Source organism: Apteryx mantelli, chromosome 3, assembly GCF_036417845.1.
Source record: "Apteryx mantelli isolate bAptMan1 chromosome 3, bAptMan1.hap1, whole genome shotgun sequence".
Classification (NCBI taxonomy): Eukaryota; Metazoa; Chordata; class Aves; order Apterygiformes; family Apterygidae; genus Apteryx; species Apteryx mantelli.
In genome coordinates this window covers 24,465,092-24,487,219 of record NC_089980.1, presented here as the reverse complement: position 1 = coordinate 24,487,219, position 22,128 = coordinate 24,465,092, and the positions used below count along the sequence as shown (strand labels likewise).

Here is a 22,128-nt window from a genome sequence, read left to right as displayed (position 1 = left end):
GTTATTACTTGTAGTAATAAGAAGATACTGCTGTTTAAGAAGTTGAGCTAAAGCAAGTGAGGAGAGGTGCTTTCACCTTTTACATAGCAGAATCTAAAAGCTGTGTTTTACCCTGCAGTTGGGCACACAATCACAAAAATAGCAGCAGCAGCAGCAGCGGCAGCCCTGCGCTTATATTGAGGGCAGCAGAATAGTGCAGTCACCTGACTTGCCACCTCAGCTGCTATTTAACCTAGTTATGCTAGCTCTCAGACACATTTTCATTTCTAAGTGAGAAGAGGTGACTTTGAAAAAGAGACTAGCAGCTGCCACTGACAGGAAGAAAAGAAGAAAAGAAGGAATGAAGAAATTGAATCTGCTTTTAGATGGCTTTCTTACTTCCTCTGGGAGGATATGAGGCCAATCATGTCAATAAATAATCCTCTAATATTATCGATTAAATAACAGTCGTCTTGTTTCTATGGAGTCTTAAACTATATAGTTTTCGAAAACAGAGAGGAATGTTTTTGTCTTATTAAGGACGAGAGACTTACGCTGTTTGTTCTTCCTGTTTGTGTAATCTTTGATATTTAGATCAATTGCATTTTCAAGAAGAGTCCTGAATCTTTCAGGAAAACTGCTGACTTATGGACACTCAGTATTTTGAACCTGTAGAAGGTGATGATAATAGTAGATACCAAAATTATTTCTTTCAGATATTGTAAGATATTGATTGCAGTTGTACAGTTATTCACACATAGGAATGTCTGTCATTAAAGCGAAAAGGGTTGAGTCTGAATTCATGTAATCTCTTCCTTATAATTATCTATTTTCATTTAAAAGTTAGATACAGCACAAGGGCCTAAACTGTTCTTTTGAGTTTTTTCTCTCTTTTGAACATTGTTACACATCTAATATATTGCAGAATTTTGTTTGACCCTTTTAAGAATAACAGCATTACAGTATTACTTTGTGTCCACCTCCCTCAAGTCTTCTGAAGTCACTGACACCTTATTTTCTGTCTCTTCATAGATTTTTTTTTTTTTTTTTTTTTTGTACACGACTTTGCAGCCTTTCAAGTGTACTGGTTCCTCTAATAACAGATGTAAGTCACTAGTGTTGGCATTGAAAAGTACTTCTGTCCATAAAAATTGCGGCTTGTTTAGTTAGAGGAAAAAACACTTTGTTGTGCTTCTATTTGCTGCTTCCTTCAGAATTAAGATGCAAACTTGGGAACTCAGTTGTAAGCTTGTGGGGTTGTTGTTTGTTTGTTTGTTTGTTTGTTTGTTTTTAAACATCCTGTCAACTTTGTTGATGAAATTTAATTTCATCCCTGCTATAGTTCTGCAGTGGGTGTGCTTCCTATCTTGTGTGCAAATATCCGCTGAAGAGGGCAAGTATCACTGCACACAAAAGGTTTTTTTGCTTGTTTTACCAGTACATCAGAGTTGTTGCTGTCTGCTGAGTTTGGGGCCAGAAGGAGTTGAAACGTTTGGTTTGGTTTCATTTGTTCTAATCATGTTTCCTGTGATCTCTGCACAGGGTCTGGGCCATAAGAGTTTGGCAGGTGCCTGGGATAAAAACCTTCTTCACTTTCCGCGCTGTGGTACGGGCTGAGGGAGGGATGGCTGCTTAAAGTACTTTAGAATTGCCTCTCTTATGCCTGGTTTCAAAAAAACAGCTGGAGCCTTAAAAAGCCATGAACTCTAGCTGTAGACCAGAACATCTCCTGGAAGGCTGTCCTCATCCTTACATCTGCTCAGACATCACTTTATTCTTTCAGAGGACTCTGAATATAAATATCTTCATCTACATGTTTGTACTAGGATGTGTTTGCATGGTAGGAAGGAGCCTTGAGAAGAGGTTATTAGTTTGTTTTGTGGAGAAGTTTAGAAATTGAAAGCCTTTTGTTGTCTTTTTGGTTGAGATTTGTTTGGAGGTGATGAGTTGATTTAAGCTTGGCATTATCTACAGACATGCCCTTCCTGTGGAAAGCTCCATTTAGTGGGTTTTATATATATATATATATATATATATATATATATATATAAAAACCTTTTTCAATAGCTTGGTTTACACAGGCTACTCCCTCTTATCCCATGACAACCTTGGAAAAGTGATACGTGAGCAGTAAGTTTGGTTGTTGTAACTCCTTCACTGATTTATATCAGGATTTCATTATCCCTGGTAGTTCCTTTTGAGTGCTGCAGTCTGTTTGCTTACTGGGACTGAGCCAACTATGAGCAAATTTATGCCCACCCACTATTCTTTACAGTTCATGATTGGAAATTAATAGATTGGCATTCAGCTGGAGAGCGTATGCTTTTAGTCCCCTAGTGATTCAGACTGCTAAATTCAGTAACTTGTTGATCTCCTGTGGTGCCACTCATATGTCAAGCTTGAATTCTGCCATTGTGCTTTCAGGCTGCACACGAACAGATTTTTCAGATGGTTGATGTGGATGTGGAATTTGATTCACCTTTTGAAAGGGATTTTACACATATAAAAGGCTTGCAGAATAAGCCATTTTCTTTACACTCGTACCAACTAACTTTCATGCCATCTTACACTGTGCTTCCCCTTTTGATCAGATGCTGTCAAACTAACACTAGTAATCGGTACTAATGAGACTATTTTATTTAATTTTTAATAACCTGGTGAGATGTTGTTTATGTGGTACGCTGGATGGTAACAGCAATGTTGGTCACAACATATTATCATAGAATTCTTAGGAATGTGAGTCTGTAAGAGAATGCAAGAGAGCTCTTCTGTTCTCTGTCTCTCAGGAGAGATGAAATGGGCTTAGGCCATGTCTTGTAGGTGTTTGTTTAAACAATTTTTAAAATCCTTAAAAGATCCGAATTGCACAATGTTTCGTACGTATCTGGCTCCATTTAATTATGCGTAAAGCTGGAAGGTTTTTTCCCATAATACATTTTTCTGAATCTTCCTGGCTCTAAGTTCACCCCATGAATGTAAACTTGTTCTTGTTCTGCATTTTGTGACTTCAGAAAAGAATTGCTTCCATCTTCATTTTTTGGCAATCTATTCCGTTTATGAAGACTGCTATCAAATCTCATGCTGATTCTTTTGTTTTCTGTTATGTAATCTAATGCTTCTGTCAGTGTTGTTGCTCTCTTCTTGACCCGCTAGGTTTCCTGTCTTTCTTGGGGCATGATGCTGAAGTTAGAGCCATTACTACAGCTAAGACCCCATCATAGTTGAGTAGTTATCTCCAGCACAGCAATTCTGAAACTACAGTCCAGAACGTTTACCGTTTTTGAAATAGCATCACATGGTTTACTCAGAGTTTGTGGTCCAGTATAATTATCTCTTTCTACAGTAATCTTGCCTAGTCAGTTCTCACATTTCTTTTTGCGTTTTATAGTTGTGCCTTTCATTTCTTCTTAAATTGTTTGTATGTTATTTTATAACATTGAATTTCATCATGCTGATTTTGGGCGACAATTTTCTTCTAATTTGTCTGATAATTCTGAATTCCTACAGTGTTCTCCAAAGTGTTTGCAATACCAGTATATCCCCTTAAAGCACGTTAAGTGTGTTCTCTATTCTGCTCTCCTCACTGTTAGTGAAAACATTAAATGATAGGATCTCCAAAACAGTCCTCCAAAAAAATCTTTGCTGTGTTGTCTGGACTATTAACAATGAGTCCTGTTAATCTTTTATGATGTAGATTTATTTTTTCTAGTTAGTTTAGTAAGCTGTCATGTGGGATTGTGTCAAGAGCATGACTGAAATCAAGAAAAACTATATCTGTTGCTTTCCCCTTTAATCCAGTAGGCTCTCAGATCCAGTTAGTGTTTATCAGCTTGAAATGTTTAAAAACTGATTGCTTATTAATTCATTACAGTACATTTTGGGAGTTTGAAGATGGATAGCTATAAAACAGATTTCAGATTTAAAAAAAAATCCAAAAATTACATTTTAGATTTAAAATTTTGATTAAAAAAAAATCAGAATTCCTTGTTTGTCCTTCTGGGGTCTTCTGGAACTGTGCTCCTTCTCTGTGTGTTCTCAAAGAGAATCTCTAACTTCCTTCTCTACTTCCTTCTGGGCTAAATTTCATTAGGCCCTGCTGATTGAAGTGTATCTAATGCATTTTCTTGTTTATTTAATCTCAGTAGTTGTATTAATATCAACGGAGAGATACATGTCTTGAATGAAATGTCTTCATCTGTAGAAAACTTACTCAGATAATGCACGTTTGTTGGTATACTGAAGGGAAACTTGACCTTCCCTTGCTTCAGACAGCCAGTACTGTTCACTAACTTTTACAAATACTAAATTCACACTTATTCTAAAATGTACTAAAAAGTGTAAGTGTAGATGGGGGAAATATTACAGCATAACTGATCCTCAGCTTCACAGATGGAGCCTAGGCAACTTACACTGCCAACTGGTAACAGTGAGGAAAAGCTAAAGTAAATGTCTATTTTAATGACTTTCAACTCAAGTTACTAACAGTCACTGCTTCTTGAGTTCAAGTTGAATTCTTTTTTTGCAATGTTCAGAAGGATTTTAAGATGAAGGCATGGTATTTATCCTTAGGTTTGTAAGGAAGTACTTTAACACAGTATAGGTGAAAAGTTCATCTGTGCAGCTTGTATACTATAGCCTGCTATAATTAATAGTGGTGCTACTATCTTTGAGCATGAATTAAAGTAAATAAAATACTACCTTTGGGCTGAAACAAATATGTATTCTTTCTAACAGCCGGTAGTGGCTGACTTAAATGAACAGTTGTGCTGAACTAGAGATTCTTTTGACACCTGAAATACTACTGAAAGGTTCATTATTAGAAAGTTGGAAGGAGCAAGCATTAAGATTCATCTCTGCAGTGAATATTGGTCCTTTGTAGGTTGGTACATTGGGGTGAGCCAGTGCGCTTTGGCTTAATGCAGGGACCACAGCCGAAAAAATAAAGAATTTCTAATTAGGGAAAACTATCTTAATAATGCAGTGGCTAGGAAAACATGCACTAACTGACTGCAGTAGAAACAATCATTTGCAAGGGTTGTGCAAGCCATCTGAGAAACCTTTATATTGCATCAATTTTGGAATTCAGCTTCTAAGCCCGTAATCTTTTGCCCAAAAAACTTCATTCTAAAAGTTAGGTGGATAAGCTGATGTTTGATGGAAAGATTATGTGAGAAGTACTTAGAAATACTTGAGGGGAAAATAAACTTATTTTAAGCTTCCCTCAGAGTAACTGTCTGGGAGTGAGCTATGAAAAAGTAGTAGTTGTTAACATAGGCCACTAATCAATTCATCAATCAGTGTGTATCTCTCTCTCTCTCTCTCTCTCTCTCTCTCTCTCTCATATGATTTTCATGTATTAAGTTAAAACTTCGTTATCCTTTGAAGGTGAGAATGCATATCTATCTTAAATCAGGGAAACAATCACAGTTAGATGCAATAAAACAATAAACGTTTGGAATATTTTTCATGGTAAAATCATATCAAGGTTCTCCCTATCATTTTAATTTGGTTTAGCCCTCTGCGTAAATAGATAAAAATTGCAATGAAATATAAACAAAATGGTGTGTGGGAGGGGGAGTGTGTTATGAATATTAATTTCTTCCTTTTTATGGACTTGGACATCTTCCTAATGCACAAGTGAATTCTTAGTTCTCACTTTCTAAAACATCTTTGGCTTTTTGGTTCTGCATGCTAATGTTAGCCTGGTAAGGTCTTCAGAGTTACCTACCTAATTCGTGAGTATCTTGCTTCTGCTTGAATAACTTAAAAAAAAAAAAAAAGGGAAAAAAAAAGTTATTTTTATGAAGCTTATGCTTTATCTTGGCTTCCTTTTTCATTTCATTTATAATGAAGCCTTGTGTATGCAAATAATTTTCACTTTTCTATAATTTTGTCTTCCCTGATGTTGGAAGCTTGTGTCAGGGTCGATAGAGTTATTTAGTGGCATGTGTCCTACTTATTACAATAGAAGTTAAATGTTTGCATTCTGCTGAGGATTTGGGCCCAAGAGATCTTGAAAGCCCACTGCAGTAGTTGCCCAAATTAATTAATGTGTATTAAATTACTTTCCTGGGAAAAATGTTTTGTGGTTGTCAGGCCTCTAGCAAAAGAATTCTTATCTTCAGTCAAGTGAAATCTCGCTTTGCTGCTCATCATCTTTTCCATGTTTGTGTCTTAAATGAAGCTGTAAGTAAGAGAAGCTGTTATTTCTTGGAGTTGCCCAAACTTTATACAAAATATTTATTTTTACTTTCTTTTAATCAGTTTGCTGAGAGAGCTGGAGGGAGCAATCAGTTCTGTAACAGTTGTAGCTGCTAGTTATTACACTGGAAATCTGGAGACAGGCACAATAAAAAAAAAAAAAATTCATGAGCAGAAGTGACCAATAAAGCTTGGCTTCATCTTGTTTGTGCCCTGTGCCTGGCTGGAGTCTGTGAGCTAAAGCTTTTGTAGGCGAGGGGTTCGCTGGCTCTCTGCGTCCCCGAGCGCGGCTCCTGCGGGGCCACCCGGGGCCTTCGGCACTGCGGCCTCCCCGGGAGGGCAGCCGGCTCAGGCTGCGCAGGCTTGCGCCTCTCCCCCGGCTGGCGGCGGCATCCTTTTGCACGACATGCAGACAGTGAATTCCTTAAAACGTCATCTGCTTGGTCGTGTTAGGTGATGGACTACAGCTTCTTAGGAGACCTGGATTCGGACACGCGCGGTGACTGCAGGAGCTGTGTTTCTTGTGTCTTTGTGTCACCCTCCGGACAGCGATTCCAGCGTTTGTGTGTGTAAAGGAGTTTGTTGTTGATGGGGATGCTTGGTCAGAATCATTAACTTAAAAATAAATCCCGGTCGGTCTGAGAGCAAGTGTAAATGTAGAGGATGGAAAACAAATGTCTCTGAATACCAACTCTGTTGCGTTTCTTTGTAGGGCTGACTTCTGCGCCCTCTACTTGCTTGTTTTGTGTGGACTAGCTGGAACAAAAGTGTACAAAACGGCTATTCCAAATAGTAACTTTTCTTTTTGCTTCTGTTTGTAATAATTTTGTGTGTGCCATGATTATCTGAAAAAACAACAAGATTAAGTAAGCACAAAATGTCGTATTGTGTAAGAGAGGCCTTTCCATTACAGCAGTTAGATAAGCAGCCCATTTCCTCTGAATGAATATTACTGAAATGGCTTACAGTGGTTACTATATCTGGACTGAATTATTTCTGTTTTCCAGGTGTATGCTTCTGATTGTAAAGATGTTTTTTAATGCACTTTGAGATAAATGAATTATATTTTGACAAGCAGTTGAATACTATCTGTTTATGACAAACAGAGAAAGATTAGGGTAGAAAGAAACATTAATATAGATGGCAGGAAAGCTGGTAAGGTGTGAATTGCATACTGATTGCATATTGATGAATTGAATCTGAGTCAAAAGTATTATATTGTTGCGGGAAATTTTTTTTTATGTTTTTTCATATGTGTAGCATATAAACATTAAATTTTCCCTTATGTTTGACATAATACAGGCCTCAGAATATTATATTTAGTTTCAATAATCAATTTTATTTTCTAAGATATAGCTAGAGAATTTGAAAAAGAGCAACAAATTAAGGTTTTTTTGAAAATCAATGCTGTGAAGCAAAGATAAAACTAATGGGAATATTGTCACAGGTTCTGAGGTAATACAGGGGAACAATCTAAAAATATGTGTTAGTAAGGGCCAGGAGTTGCTATACTTTCATAATGATTTGAGATTAGGAGAAAAAAAATTAAACTGTGCAAGGGAAAATGCCACAGTTCTAATGCTTTTCTTAATAGTTAGGCAGTGCGGTATGTTATTATAGAAGAACATTTTTCAAGAATGGTTTAAAATAACAAGCTCTATTTGGCAATTATATGGAGGGATAGATTCATGACCCATTCCTCAGATATAACTGATTTTCAAATATACACTTGATCAGTCTTTATGAAAAATCTTCATTTTTATTAATAGTGTGTTTGTACTGTTTTCATATTGATTTGTAGGATTCCAATTTCAGAAAGTTTTGATTGTCTTCCACATTGTTATTACGCTTGCGCTCATTTAATATCGCTGCTCAAGAACACGGTCAGGAGGAAGTCTGGAGGAAGAAGAGGTGTCATAACCAGATACTTGAACGGGGACCTCTTGCTGAACAGAGAAAGATGATGAAATAATTAGTAAACATGTATTTCATCATATATTGTGAGATGTCATGTATCCCTACTAAAAACACATTCATGTTTGTATTTTACTGTGAACTGCTTAACTTGCTCTGTTGTGGTCTGTGGAACGCGAAGACGTTTGGCAAAGTGAGCTATGAGTTCACCTCCCTCCAAGTACTTTTTCACTAGAACAAACCTTCTATAAGCTGCTTCCAGAGTAAAAAGCCTTAAATTCCTAGGATTCATTTTGCTTTAAAAATGACTTGATCATATTTTCAAATGTTTAATACCAGTAACTGGAATCCATTTTTAGTGGAGTGCAGTTTCCATTTAAATATTTGTATGAAATAACCAGATTGATGATATTTAAAAATAAGCACTAACTAAAATTTGTGTGGATTGCTAACTTAGGAAATGTGATTGCTTTACTAAAGTAACTAAATGGGTGCTCTCTCTTCTGACAACTGACTGCATCTATATTTAAAGCATTTATGTTCTATGCTCTTCTGAAAATCTGCCCTAACTTCCTTATTGTCCCTTTACTTATCTCCAACTTGTTTGTGTATGCTGTGTCTTGTCATGTTTTTTAAAACACATTTCCTTTCAAGTTTCTAATAAACAGTGTTTTTGAGATAAAACTTGGCTAAAAAGCATTCAAAGAATTTTCAGAGCTTGGGTGAATGTTTTATGCACTTAGAAACTTGCAGAACACTTTTCCAGTGCATCAAATGCATACAAGCTCACCTTTCCTGTCCATATTTGGCAGGAAAGCAGAGAAGATTTGGAAAAATAGCTAGGGTTTGAAAATGGAGAAGAGTGTGTGCTGATAATGAGAATGTCTTGTCTTTGATAAGTGAAAGTTTGAACAACTGAAGAGCGGACACACCTAATCTTTGGTTTAGAGGAAAAATGTTAGTGTCACTTGCCTCCTCCCCTTCTTATCTTAAGCCAATAAATAAAACTAATTAATTAATGTATCTCATCTTGTTATAAAATAATTATTATATTGTCATAAAAAATTACTGTTAGTTAATGTATTAATAAGCAAATCCTTTAATCTGAATGTAGTTTATTATAACAGGCACATAGCAATATAATCCTGCTTTATTGCAGGGAATAAGAATCAAAAAAGGCTCTTAATTTAAGCTCGACCCTGCAAATACACGCATGCAAAAGTTGGCAGGTTTGAGATCTCTCTTATTTCTGATTCTGCGATAGCTGGTGTGTTCAGTAGCATGGAAGACTGCTCAGATGCACAGCTTTGAGGGAGTCCCCTCCACTTGATGCAGTAGGAACTCTGAAGGTTTAATTTGAAATAATCTGTGCTTCAGGAATGGCTTGAAAACCTTTCTATATTTAGATAATACAAGCACTGTGAAGGTCTTCCTTAAAAACTGAAAGAGAAACTGAATAAAAAGTAAGTTAAAAATTCTCTTTGGTTTTATCAAGAATTTGATGCATCAGTATTCTCGATTCCAGAATAGTTCTTTGCTACATCCTTGGTGATACAAAGGAGGTGTGGGTTAAAGCAAAAAGTGGTGCAAGAATCTCTGCTCTGCTGCCCTTGCCCACCAGGTTTATGAGGGAACTTCTTACTTGCAGAAACTGAATGCTGTGAGATAGGCACAGGCATTTAGGTAATGTGTTTGTCTTATCTCCAAAATGAAGGTTCTCTTGAAAATCTGGTTTTATTAATGAGGATTTTTATTTTATTTTTATTTTTTTTAGTAGTAGTAGTTTAAGTGATTTAGCTGCACTGAAGATTGAGTGATTTAAAGTGCTATGAGATGAAATTTATTAGAAATGCAAATATCTTAATCAGTATTATTTTACAGTGTTCACTTATCTGATCAAACATGACTGTAGTCGAGAAATAGCATTGAATCTGGTGAGTGGTTGGGTACTTAAGGGTTATGATATGGTCTTTATTCTGAAGTGGAGCGAATCAAGATTATTATAGGCAATTTACATTCTGATGGCACTGAACTTTCAAATGCTTAATTATTTTTTAAATTTAGTAATGTTAGTTTTAAGGTAACTTAAACTGAAAGACTGCTGAAGTTCTAAGATTTTTAAAGATCTGTTAGGGATGCTGTTAATTTATTAAAGTATTACTGTTAAAGCCATAACTTCCTAGAATGTAGTGATGCTGAAAAGAGTTTGTAAAACATGACTTAGTATTGAGGTTTTTTTTTTTAATTATTGTCCTATTATTGTTGAGCCAGTGTATGAGAACCAGGTAATAACAGACACATTTGGTTTCATTGTCCAGCTTGAATACAAGGAGCAAGCAAAAGAAATAGTTGGCAGTTCTTACAGCTGAAATAGTAGGGGGTGATGGCAATAAGATGGGGGGGGTGTGTGGAGGAGGAGTTTGAGCTGGCAGCTTGAAAAATGTCTGTTCTTTCGTTAGGTAGGTAGGGTGTTTTCTTTAGTGACTGGGAACTTGAAATTAGAGTAGAATTTGAAAACAGCGCTGCAGGTTCCAGTAGCGTGCCCTTTTTCTTTTCATTGCACTGATAGCGGCTTAACAGTCAGAAGGAGGATTTTATTGTGATGTATTAATGAAGTGCAGTATGAACTGTTTTCTTATTTTTACTAATTTCAGAGTAGCTCATAGAACTCAAATGAGCCAATGTTAAACTAATGCAGACTAAACTAATCAATTTTTATTTATCTGGATCACAAATGCTGTATATTTTTTTTAATAGCTCTAATGACAGTGAAAGGTTACTTCTAAAGAAAATTAAAAATATAACTGGAAAATGTGAATTGTTTTAACCTAGACAAAGTTACTTCTCACAGTATTAACTTTCTACTCCTGTACAATGCAAGATCAGTGTGTATTTTAATGCTCCCTCATGACATATGTAGTATCAAATCCTCCTTTTTTTGAATTTTGAACATTTGAAATGTTTGAACTCCGAAGTCTAGTCAGGTATAGAACACGAATGCTTGACTTTATATCCCAATTTTCATTTCAAATGTGTTGTCAATAAGGGTGGAATTAGGATTATTTTTGTATGCATTTGTACAATATTTGCCAGCAAGAGAGCTCCAGTTCTGATTTGGGCTGCTGAGATCTGTTGCAAAGCAAATATAAATAATAGTGTCAGTGAGGCATGCTGAAGAGATTCCTTTAGAAAGGAATCAAGGTATCCTGTTATATGATATGTCAGTTCATATGACGGGTGCTCATCTGTGATGTCCTGCAGAAGAATTTGCCTACAGTTGTAGCTCAGCTGTATTACTAGCCTTCTGCTCCAAGCCCCTTGGAGCTTGTGGGAAAGAGTCTGCCCTGCTGTGCAGTGAGCATCTGGGGGTAAAAGCACCATGATGAAGGAGTGCAAGACTTGGTGAGTCTGCATTTTGACATGTTCTGTTTTTAAGTGCAAGTATATGCTGAGAATATATAGCTACCATACAAAACTCTTTCTGGAGGAGGAAAAACGATGTTTGAGGGGTTTCTCTTCCCTCCACTATGGTTTAGAGCATATCATTTAACTAATTAAAAGAAGAGAAAAGTGCTTACGCAGTTTTACAGAGCTTTTACAGATTTATTTTTTTCTTCTAAAAGAAAATGAGAAAGGTTGACTGCTCACCTAAGGTATAATGAAGCCCTCAGTATCAGCAGAAAATCAACTGGCTGACCTCAGGATATTTGCTTTATATGGATGACTGAAAAACGGTCTTAATTTAAAATTTTAATAATGAAAAGGCTGGCTGATGTTGTATAGCTCAAGTACTTGTTGTTAGTCACACGTAATTTAATGAAAAATAAACTGGAGCAAGATGCTCAAGGCTAGATGTTGTGATGAAAGGCAAAAGGGAATTTGGGCAAGGAGGCTGGCAGGGCTTCCTCACTGTCCCAGGGGCTTCAGGAGAGAGGGAGGAGAGGGACCCTAGCCGGACAGACAAGAATTTAAAAGGTAAAAAAGGAAATTGGAGAACCAGTGGTTAGGGCTGGAAAGAGAAAGAACTAGGTTCACATGGTGGCTTCTGTGGCAGCTGGACAAGGAGGTGGAAGCCTCGAGTTAAAAAGGGAGACTTGAGTAGCCACAGATCTAAGAAGTAGGCAAGGTATGAATGTGGAGAAAACTGAGGCTTGAGAAGAGACTGTGGGCAGAAACCATCAGGTAGGGTGGCAAAACTGTGACTGGGGACAAGGCAGGTGATAAATGCTGGACAGGGAGCCTTGTGAGAGAGATTAGGGTTGAATAGTTGGGATAAAAAACCAAAAATATTGGGATGAGAAGTCACAGCAGGGAAGAGCTGAAACTGGGTCGGGTATTTGTAAGAGGTGAGAAGGGAGTGTAACTCAGACTTGAGTATGTCTTAAAATCCTTCTTCCTCTAGCTTCTGAAATGGAACTGGAGTTTCCAAATTGCTCCATCGTGCTGTGAAATACCTGTGAAACTGAGCGGGAGGTGGGGGGGCTTCATTATCACCGAGGCACGCTGAGAGAGACAACCGACAGCACCCATCCTTTAGTCAGTGAGATCAAGGATTAAATGCCTGTTCTGTGGACCTAAGTTGTTAGCTTTGTGCTGGCAGAACACTTCTATGTTACTACAGTATGCAGCAGAATTTCTAGAGAGGGTTAATTTTCTTTTTTAATTTAGAGGATTACTTAAATTATAAATAAAATTTATACTGAGTATTTTATTAAGGATGCAAAACCATGCATGCAGAACAAAGGAAATTTCAGAATTGATGGTGCCTCTGCAGATCCCTTGAGTGTGTGTATTATGGGCTTCCTTTGTGGTCACAAAATATCTGTTCTTTAGAATGGTTGGCAGTTTTTTGACAGGCAATCATTCTATTTTTTTTTCTCCTTGAAATTTACTGTGTGGTTTCATGCTTTGTTCATTGAATAAGATTAAAAATTTTCTCTGATACTCATGTAATGAATATGTAATCTTTTACAAAAAGTAAGATTTTACTTTTCAAGAACCTAGTTAGGTTAGATGGTGATACCTTCATTTTACAGATAAAAAGTAATGCCTTGAGGGAGTAAGAATTCTACTTAAAATACTCATTTTGATGCCTGGTATTTTTTTGAGAATGTTTAGCAATTATAAGCCCAGATCCAGTTGATTTTAATCGCAGCTCAAATGTCCAAGATTTTTGGCAGTCAAGTACCAGCATATTGAGTTATATGTCAGATATTGAGGAATGCAAAGTTTTAAGCTCAACTGTCAGCGGTGCGATTTTCATTGACTTGTCTCCAGCTCCATGACAGCATGAGGGACAGAGTCTAAGGATTGTTCAGCCTTTTAAGGTTGAATATCAACTATCTCTAAATACCAGCTTTCTCCTTTTACTTCATTAGCCTTACAGGACTTCTAAATACCACAGAATTTTTCTGTATGTACTCTTGATTTGCTTCCAGAGCATTTCCACCCTCTACTAGCTGAAACAGAAGTCTTATAGTAAAAATTATCCTGACAGTGCTAACAGAATTGCATCAAAATTCCTGTGCACAGCAGGATGAATTAAAGTTTAATACTTCACTTTGCTGCTAATATAATAGTATTTAAACATAAGGTGGTTTATTGGAATTTTTGTGAAGAGAAAGAATGGTAATACAAAAATAATGGCTATATTTTAATGTGGAATAGAAATATTGCCCAGATCTGCAGTGGGTGTTTCGTGGATGTTGGGATTACTTTTTCATCTGAGTCTGGGGGGGGAAAAACAGAACTACTCTCATATATATGGGAAAGATATTTTATTTCTGATTTTAAAATTCTCGTTGAAGAATTTTTTGTGGTAGTTGTAGCCAAAGATGGCTGGATGGTCTCCAGCTGACTTAGATGAGAACAGATTACTTTTTCAAGATGAATAGGACCCAGAATATTGTGTCTGTCTATACCGTAGTAAAGGCATTTGTGGGCATATTTCTCATTCTTGGAAAACACCAGATTCTTAACTTGTACTTACAGATGTTGGCACTTACTGTTCGCTACAAAAAACATGTTAAAAAAAGTTCTGAGAGGGTGAAAACAATCTTAACTATTAAAACTGAAAAAGGTATTTGTGGCTTTTATTTTTACATTGCCTTAAATAATGTTCTGTGGTTCAGCTGCTATCACTGTTGACTAGAGGGTTTTGCCCCTCATTTGCTCTGCGGAGAGTTGGCAGAAGCTGCAACCAAGCTTCTTGCGCTGTTTTGGCAATCTTAGCAGGGGGAGAAGAGAGGAGATTTCCTTTCCTTCTCCCTTCAATTAAATTAGGCTTTAAGCAGCTCTGCCTTGCTGATTCAGTTATTTCTCCTTTGGTTTTAGTAGTAGTGTTTATTTTGGGAGGAGGATTCTCACACACCTCTTCTGCGGAGTTCTCTGAAACCTCCAGTTGCTTTCTGTCTTAACTCAGAAATACTGTTTACATATTTCATAATCACAGCTGATAGAAGCCAGTGGGGGGTGGGGGGGACCAACAACTTTGGGCCTGTAAAATAAGAACACTTATTAAATTCCTTCCAGGGTTTAAAGAATAATAATAATAAAAAAACCCTCTTGCAGAAATTTCAAAACTACAGAATGTTTCTTAAAACAAAGCTATCAATGTATTATTCGCCTGTTTTGATGAGAAAGCATAATGCCTTTCAGTAGTCTCTTACGTGATAGTCATATGACCTTTCTGCTTTGCACTAGAAAACTACATATATATTTTTATAATTATTTTTAAATAGTGGAAGAAAGGTGCTTATCCTGGGAAGTGGCAAGCAACTGGATTGCGCACGCACTCTCTCACTTACTTTTTTTTTTTTTTTTTTTGATTTAGTGAACTTTTACTGTTGCTGTTGATAATTCTAGTGGATGCAGTTTTTATCTTCTGAATCTTTGACGTGACATGGTATTTTACATTGAACAATGCAGTGGGCAGAAGGCTGGTTTTGCTATGTGGTAACTGGATCACTGTGGAAGCACATTTTGTAATTCCTTTGGGAAGTGACACTGGATATCTTCCTGAGACCTGCCAGCCTTAAGAGCATCTCCTACCCAAGCGGAGTTAGTTGGCCTGTTTATCCAAAAAGCGGCTATGGCATTAGTGAGGAACTGAGAAGAATCAGAATTCCTCAGCGTTGCTCTGTGTTGTTTTCTTTCTGAAGCAGCTGTGGGTGTGCATTTTCAATTGCTGCTCCAAGCCTGCAGATGATTAACATTTTCTTCAAACAGTCAACATGATCTTCATCTCACTTGGATTTAATTTCAACCTCTGTGCGCAACAGTTCTGGTTCATGGCAGTGCTTTGGTGGGGAGGCGGAAGGGAGCACAGCCTCTCGCTCCATCCCCCCAGCAAGCGCGGGGGCTTCAGAGCTAGCACAAGCCAGCTAGGGTCAGGGGCACAAGGCTACTTTTGCAAATGAGACACTAATACTCCTGTTCTATTATTTTGATGTTGCTTGGTGTCATGCATATTTAGAATCGCAATACTAAGCTGGGTATTTCTGAGAGTTGAGAAGGGAGTGTAACTCATACTGCAATATTGATGTTGGAATATCAATAGATGGTACTGGAATATCATCTGTCGCTGTCCTCCCTGTATCAGATCTTCAGGAAGTGATGGAATTTTATCTCCAACAGTTTAAAAAAATATCCCTGGGGTTAAATATGCTGTAAGTAATGCTAATAACGGCTTCTTTTCCTCTTTGCAAATATGCTAAGCAGAGTGTTGAAGCTCAGTGTCAGTGCTCCAGAATCCATTGCTTTGCCTCTCTTCTGCTGGACCATTTTTGTAACTGTAACATGTTACTGCCAATGAAGCTTCATTTAAGTTCCAACTGGAAAACTCTCAGACGCTTGTACAGTTCTCCTTTTACTGATGTTTATTGTTTGAATGCATTATAAACATAAGTGGAATGAATGGCTAGAGCATAAAACATGGGGAAAGACACACACAGACATAGAGAACTTGAAGATTACTGCTACTAGCAGCTTACTCCTAGTAGCTTGCTTACTTGGATAGATTGTTTTCTCCCTAGAGTGAGTTCTGAGATTGATTGTAGTTGATTGAATAAGTACGAGGAAGCTCTCCACGAGGGTGGTGGTGCAGTTCTCCCAGGCAGGCTGAGACCAGAAGGTGTTGGCCAGGTTGGGTGGCCAGTGTTTTTGTAGATGAGTTCTTATAGATAAAGGCATATCTAGTCTGCCTCCTCCACAGGTATTGACAGTGGCGTAGAGTAATTTCAGAGTAACCTCCTGTATAGGCTCTGCATTGCAGCTTGCCAGCTTGGGGCCGAAGAGCGTGCTGGTGAATTTGAAAGTTTTATATAGTGAACTCGCAGCTCCTGCTGAGCTCAGAATTTGAGGGGAGGCAGGGGATGTGCTGCCCACACTTACCCTCTGGTTGGGAAGAGGAGAATATGATTTGGCACAACAAGTTTTTGTTCTCTAGTCTGTATGACACTTGGTTAGCAACTTTGAAAAGGAGTATGTGTGTGTGAAAATCAGCTATCCCTCTGTGTTCCTCTGTAGACTGAATGAAGTACTGAGGAAAACTGCCTACTTCTCCCCTATCACCATTTGCTCTCAAAAAGCTGCAAAAACATTGTGTCATTCTGTAGTATTATTGATCAAGGAAACTGCAGCTCTTTATGAAAAAGGTGTTATTTTCTAGCTGTTAACTTCATTATTATTATTTTGTTTTTATGGAAGGCAGGGGAAGGAGAGTTGTGTACCTGTGTATTTTAAGAGCTCCGTTCCAGGCACCCCTGGGAGCACATTGCACGTAGAAACCCATTCCCTGACCTTGCAAATTGCTGTCTTTAAAGCAGCTCATATGACATTGCCAAGCCAGTTGCAAAAAAATCTGCCTATTAAACTCAGTCTGGAAAGCTGTAAGTATGAAACTGCTGTCTGCTGATATGCCTTCCAAGACCCTTGACCTGGCCAAATTTTCTGTGCTTAAGATGGCTGTTGCCACAAGAACAGCAGATGTTTGCACAGCAGACAAACAACATTGATAAAGTAAAGCAAATTGACCTTTTTTTTTTTTTTTTTTTTGAACAAGCCATTTAGATCACATTCCTAAGGCAATATTTTTTCTTTTTCTTTTTTTTTTCTTGGACTCTATCTTTCTTTATAAAACTGTTTGATTATCCATTGACATGTCTGTTGCTTGAGACGATAAAGAAATTACAGAGAAGGGTTTACAGATTTTTCCACTAACACTGATACTACAAATCATTAGCACTAATCCAAACCTATTTTTGTCTGCTATATTTTACTGAAGTAGTTTTAATGATGTTTATTTTTCCAATATCCCTATGGGAACCCTGGAAAATTCCAAAATATAATAATTAAAGAATGACAGGCCTTTCCTTACAATATAAAATGAGCAAGAGTTTTGTGGTTTAAACAGCCATGCTGTTGCTTGTTAACAAAATATTTTGCCTTGTACTCTAGCCAGGCCTATAATAGTCAAAAAATGTTGTAGTTGAGAACTACGCTTTTGTTTTCAATCAGTTGTTTTATAAGTTAAAAGACATTAATGGCTTGTTTTAATTTGTTCAAACTGTATTCATCAGTGATATTAATAGTTGTATTAAATCACTTGGTACCGGTACAGCTTATGCTCTCCCAGTAAGGCAGTACATTTCATTGTCACTTTGTCTATTGAAAGATTTTTAAGGTATAAAAGAGTAATTGAAAGCTTAGGGAGCTCTGTGAACCTGATAAAAGTAATTCTGTCAAATCACATTTTAAAAAAATCTATCTGTATTTTAATTGTGTAAATAAATACTTTGAATACATTGATTATAAATTTAAAGTAGAAGTATTGCTAAAATAAAGTCTCACCATCTTATGGCTGCATCTTTACTATTTGGACCTAAAAACTAAAATTTTTCAAGCACAAGCTGATCTTTCTAGAGTTAGAACAAATGTAAGTCCTGGTAGAGAATTGATTCCTCCCATCTTAGGAGCTTTAGGAAATTTGGCTTAGTTCAGCCTTTGCAATCTGTGTGTCACGAAAAGCTTGCAGAGTCTGTGCCTTTGGCGCCACAGTGCCAGGGATGTAATAGGAAGGAAAACTAGGACTGATATGAAAGTTTTTAAAAAAAACTGCTATCACTTTCCAATAGTTTGTACAGTCAAATTATCTGAGAATCAAGAAGCAGCATATTTCCAAATTACTTACCAGCTACGCAGAGGGTTTATTTCCAGGTAGTTGAGCCTACCGCTCCTCCCATAACCAGCCAGGTGAAACCTACCGCTTCTGTGCTGGGGGCTTCATCTTCCAGTTACCTTGCCAGAGTGCGTGCAGCTATTGCACTTCTTTTCTCCAAGTTTGGATTTCAGCTTGTATGTGGATACAAGCAGTGCTAACTGGAGGTTGGTTGGTTTGTTTGTTTGTTTGTTTGTTTTGGGTTTTTTGCTTGTAACATGGTCTCAATCTCTTATGTGCAAGAATACAAAGTTAATAAGTCAACTTCAGAAATACCCCTTTATTGCAGTGAAACTGTGAGAATAAGGAGGGAAGCACTAAGCCCTGAGCATTAGCAGCGGGCGAACAGAGTGCTGAGGAAGAGGGTGTTGTTGTTTATGCACAGAATAACTTTAAAGAACTTGGGGGGGGGGGATCTGAAATACAATAAATATTTAATATTTTTGGCTTGGGAGTGTATCAGTCCAGTCTGATAAGAAAATTCAACTTGCCATGTTACATACACAGTTGCATATGTTCTCCATATTATTTCTTAAAATCAGAACCAAATTTAATTCTTTCTCCCCAAATCCTGGAAATTTGAACTTGAAGTGAAATGGTTTGGATTTCTTAAAAGCTGCTGACGTTGTTCTTATAATGGGGCAGAAAAAATTTAATTTTGAAGCCTGTTCCCCACTTTATTTGTTATTTATGAATGCTTCTGTTAGTACTGTTGGATGTCACTGTAACTGATTAATGCAACAAAACCAGTTTCTTAGGAAATCTAAATCCTACTTATAGGACAATGTCTGGAGTAATTATGAAAGTAGTTGGTTTATTGTTTAACAGTACCATGAATTTGGTTACATTTGGGTCTGCCTTTCCTCCGAAGAGCTTCTAGCTAGCTAGTCTACCTAGGTATTCAAGTATGTTTAGTTTATTTTCTTTTTGCACAATTGTACTACTTTTTGAGGAAGGTTAATACTGTTTAATTTTGAGGAAGCTTAGTCTTCATTTTACAGCTGTTTCATTTAGCGGATACTTAGCTACCACATTTCTTTGGTTAATTCAGGAGTGTAGAAATGCATACCTTCCCAGAATTTGATCCATTATACCTTTGGCATGAATGGGAGTTGTGCTGTATTGCTTAACAGGAGAAAGATAAGACCTTATGTTTTTGCTTTGTTAATTTTTAGATGTGACTGATGTTAATTTATGGATTAAATAATCTGTAAAATATTTGGGGCAAAGAAGCTTTGTAGTTTTGTTAGGTTTTAAAAATTTACTGATTTTTTGGTAGTTTGTATATTGACTCAGTTTATAAAGTTGCTTTTCTGAATAGTAGGCAGCAGATTTGTGGAGAAGGATTTTATAGTGCTTTGAAGGGGTGTGCCTGTTAATATCAAAATTCTGAATTGAATGATGAGTTATATACACAAGTATTAGGTTTTTAGATAGATTAATTCATAACATTGATGTAATTGAAGTGCATTTCTTTTTTTTTTCCTTCTTCTTTTTCTTCCTCCTTTAAAAAGCCGAAACACTGAATTCTAGGAGAATCCAAGTTGGATTTCTTGCACATGTCTAGGTGCACTTTAGTTGTTGTGCAGTGTCATTTGCTTTTGGAGCTGTTGAAAACCAATTCCTGTTTCTGTTCAGAAGCACAATTCTTGACAACTAGCACTGCAAAATGGTGTCTGTTCCAGCTCTTCAATACACTTAGAGCTGTATGAATTCCTTCAGGCTCTGTGCAGATACAAGTGGATACAGATGAATCCCTATTTCATGAAAGCATAAGCTTAGAAGATTTTTGTGGGCCACATAAAACAGCTACCTTGCATTTTCTCATTTTGTTTTTATCTTGGTCTAAGTGTGCAGTGGTGCATGTCCTGTCTGTTAGAAGAATACTATCCCCCTTTGGTTGATATGAAGCTGTGGAGGAAGTAACTGGTGTGACTTGTTTAGGATCATTCAGAAAGATTGCCCCTGAGCCAGAAATTGAACCTGCGTCTTCTGAGGCCTGTTCCAGTGCTGCTGGCTTACCCTGGGTTATACAGTCGTCTCCTATGTGCAATTTTTATGAACCATTTTTGCTGAAGCTTCTATTTTAATAATAGATTTCATTTTGTGTAAAGTATTAGACAGGAATTAAAACAATTATTTGCAAAAAGAACTCCTCTTCCTACTTAGTTATTTAAGGGGCTTTTTTTTGTTATTCCCAAAGGTTGTGGTGTGGTGTTGGAGGTTTGGGGTCGGGGGGGGGGGGATTAGTTCATCATCTGCTTAAATGTTTTGTATGTATGCACTGAGTGTGTGATAATGACAGTGGATTGACTGGTTGTAGTGCTAGATGGGGCTGAAAGAGGGAAAGAGCAGTTCTCCTGGTACCAATTCACTGCGAAGAGTGCTGGGGTTACCTCGTTGGAGTGTGATACCTTCTCTTGCTTACTGCTTCAAAGATAATATAAAAGAGGAAAAAAAGGGAAGGGAAATGACAGTTAACTTTATATCTGTTTGGTTTTTGTCACTCAATATGTTAATAATGTCTGAAGTACAGCTGTTGTCACTTCTGCAAGCCAAGGGTTAACTACTAAGTGTCCTCTATCTTGGAGAAGTGGTCTGCAGAAATATTGCATGATACATAGCCTAGGGCAGTATTACTGTTCCAGTAATCTTTCATCAGCATTTTAATTTTCCATAGAATACAATATTGATTTGCTGTTTGACAGAGAAATTAATACAGTACCGTTTTTTTTTTTCCAGAATGAACCCTTCATTATGTTATACTTTGCTTTTGCCATCAGAGATGATAACATATAACACAGATTTAAAGGTCTATAGAAAATATAGACAGCTTGACTTTCTTTTTTTTTTTCTTACAAATAGCTTCATAAACTTTCTTTCACAGCATACTGCAAGTTTTGGCTTAGTTCTTATTATTCATTATTTCCTGCTTTAAACTTCAGCGTATTACATTGGGGAATATAGGTATAAAAGCAAAATAGTCTTGTTTTCAGGGCTATTGTCACCTAGTATTTTTTATTTTTAGTGACTGATATTTTCCTTTGTTTCAGCCAAACCTTTTACATCTAAAGTGAAACAGATGCGACTACATAAAGAAGATTTTGAAATCCTGAAGGTGATCGGCCGAGGAGCCTTTGGGGAGGTATGTACAGGAAGGAGAGGTTGGAGCGGGCCCTTGGAATCCTACCTCATTGAGGAGAGAGAGCTAAGAGCAATATTCCAGTCTATAACTTCTACATCATTTAGGCATAAAGGATATTGTAGGCCAGCCTAACATTTGATCTAAGTACATTTTGATTTATACATTCATGATCAGTTCTTTTTAAGTCTTAGGTTTTCAGAGAAGGCAAGTTTACACAGATTAAAAGACAATGTTTCTTTCATTTGTCTGATGATAAAACTTTTGCTTGACTGTATTTTTTTACAGTCAGCAGCTGGAGACCACTGAGTACTGATGATAGAAAGATCTAGTCATTTCTAATCATCCTAATAATTGATTAGTCTGAGAGCAGTTTTCAAGAACTTCAATGGCCAAATGTTGATATTGACATTCCAGGAACACATAGAAATCTCCCTATTCATGTCACTTTTTTTCCAGTTCTCAGTGAACACTTGAATATCTGTTCTTTACTACTTTTAAAAGTATTTACCAAATGTTAGTTTTTGCTTCAGTTGCCACCTGGTGCTGTTGAACTATAGTGATAAAATTTTCTGCTGCTTCTGATTAAACTATCTCTTACTTTAAGTCATCAAACAAGGCAGTTGATCACTGGGTTTTACAGATACCAGGGATATCAGATTATACAGGTGGAGGA

General features: G+C 37.1%; 1 protein-coding gene across 2 annotated transcripts in view; it reads left to right on the top strand.

Annotated features, from left to right (window-relative positions):
- CDC42BPA (CDC42 binding protein kinase alpha) overlaps nucleotides 1–22,128 on the top strand; it is a 192,832-nt gene that overhangs the window by 40,865 nt on the left and 129,839 nt on the right. For both annotated transcript variants that reach the window (XM_013940346.2, XM_067292955.1), the window contains exon 2: nucleotides 21,364–21,455. In XM_013940346.2, coding sequence (XP_013795800.1) covers nucleotides 21,364–21,455 — 92 coding nt within the window. The remainder of the gene's footprint in view (nucleotides 1–21,363; nucleotides 21,456–22,128) is intronic.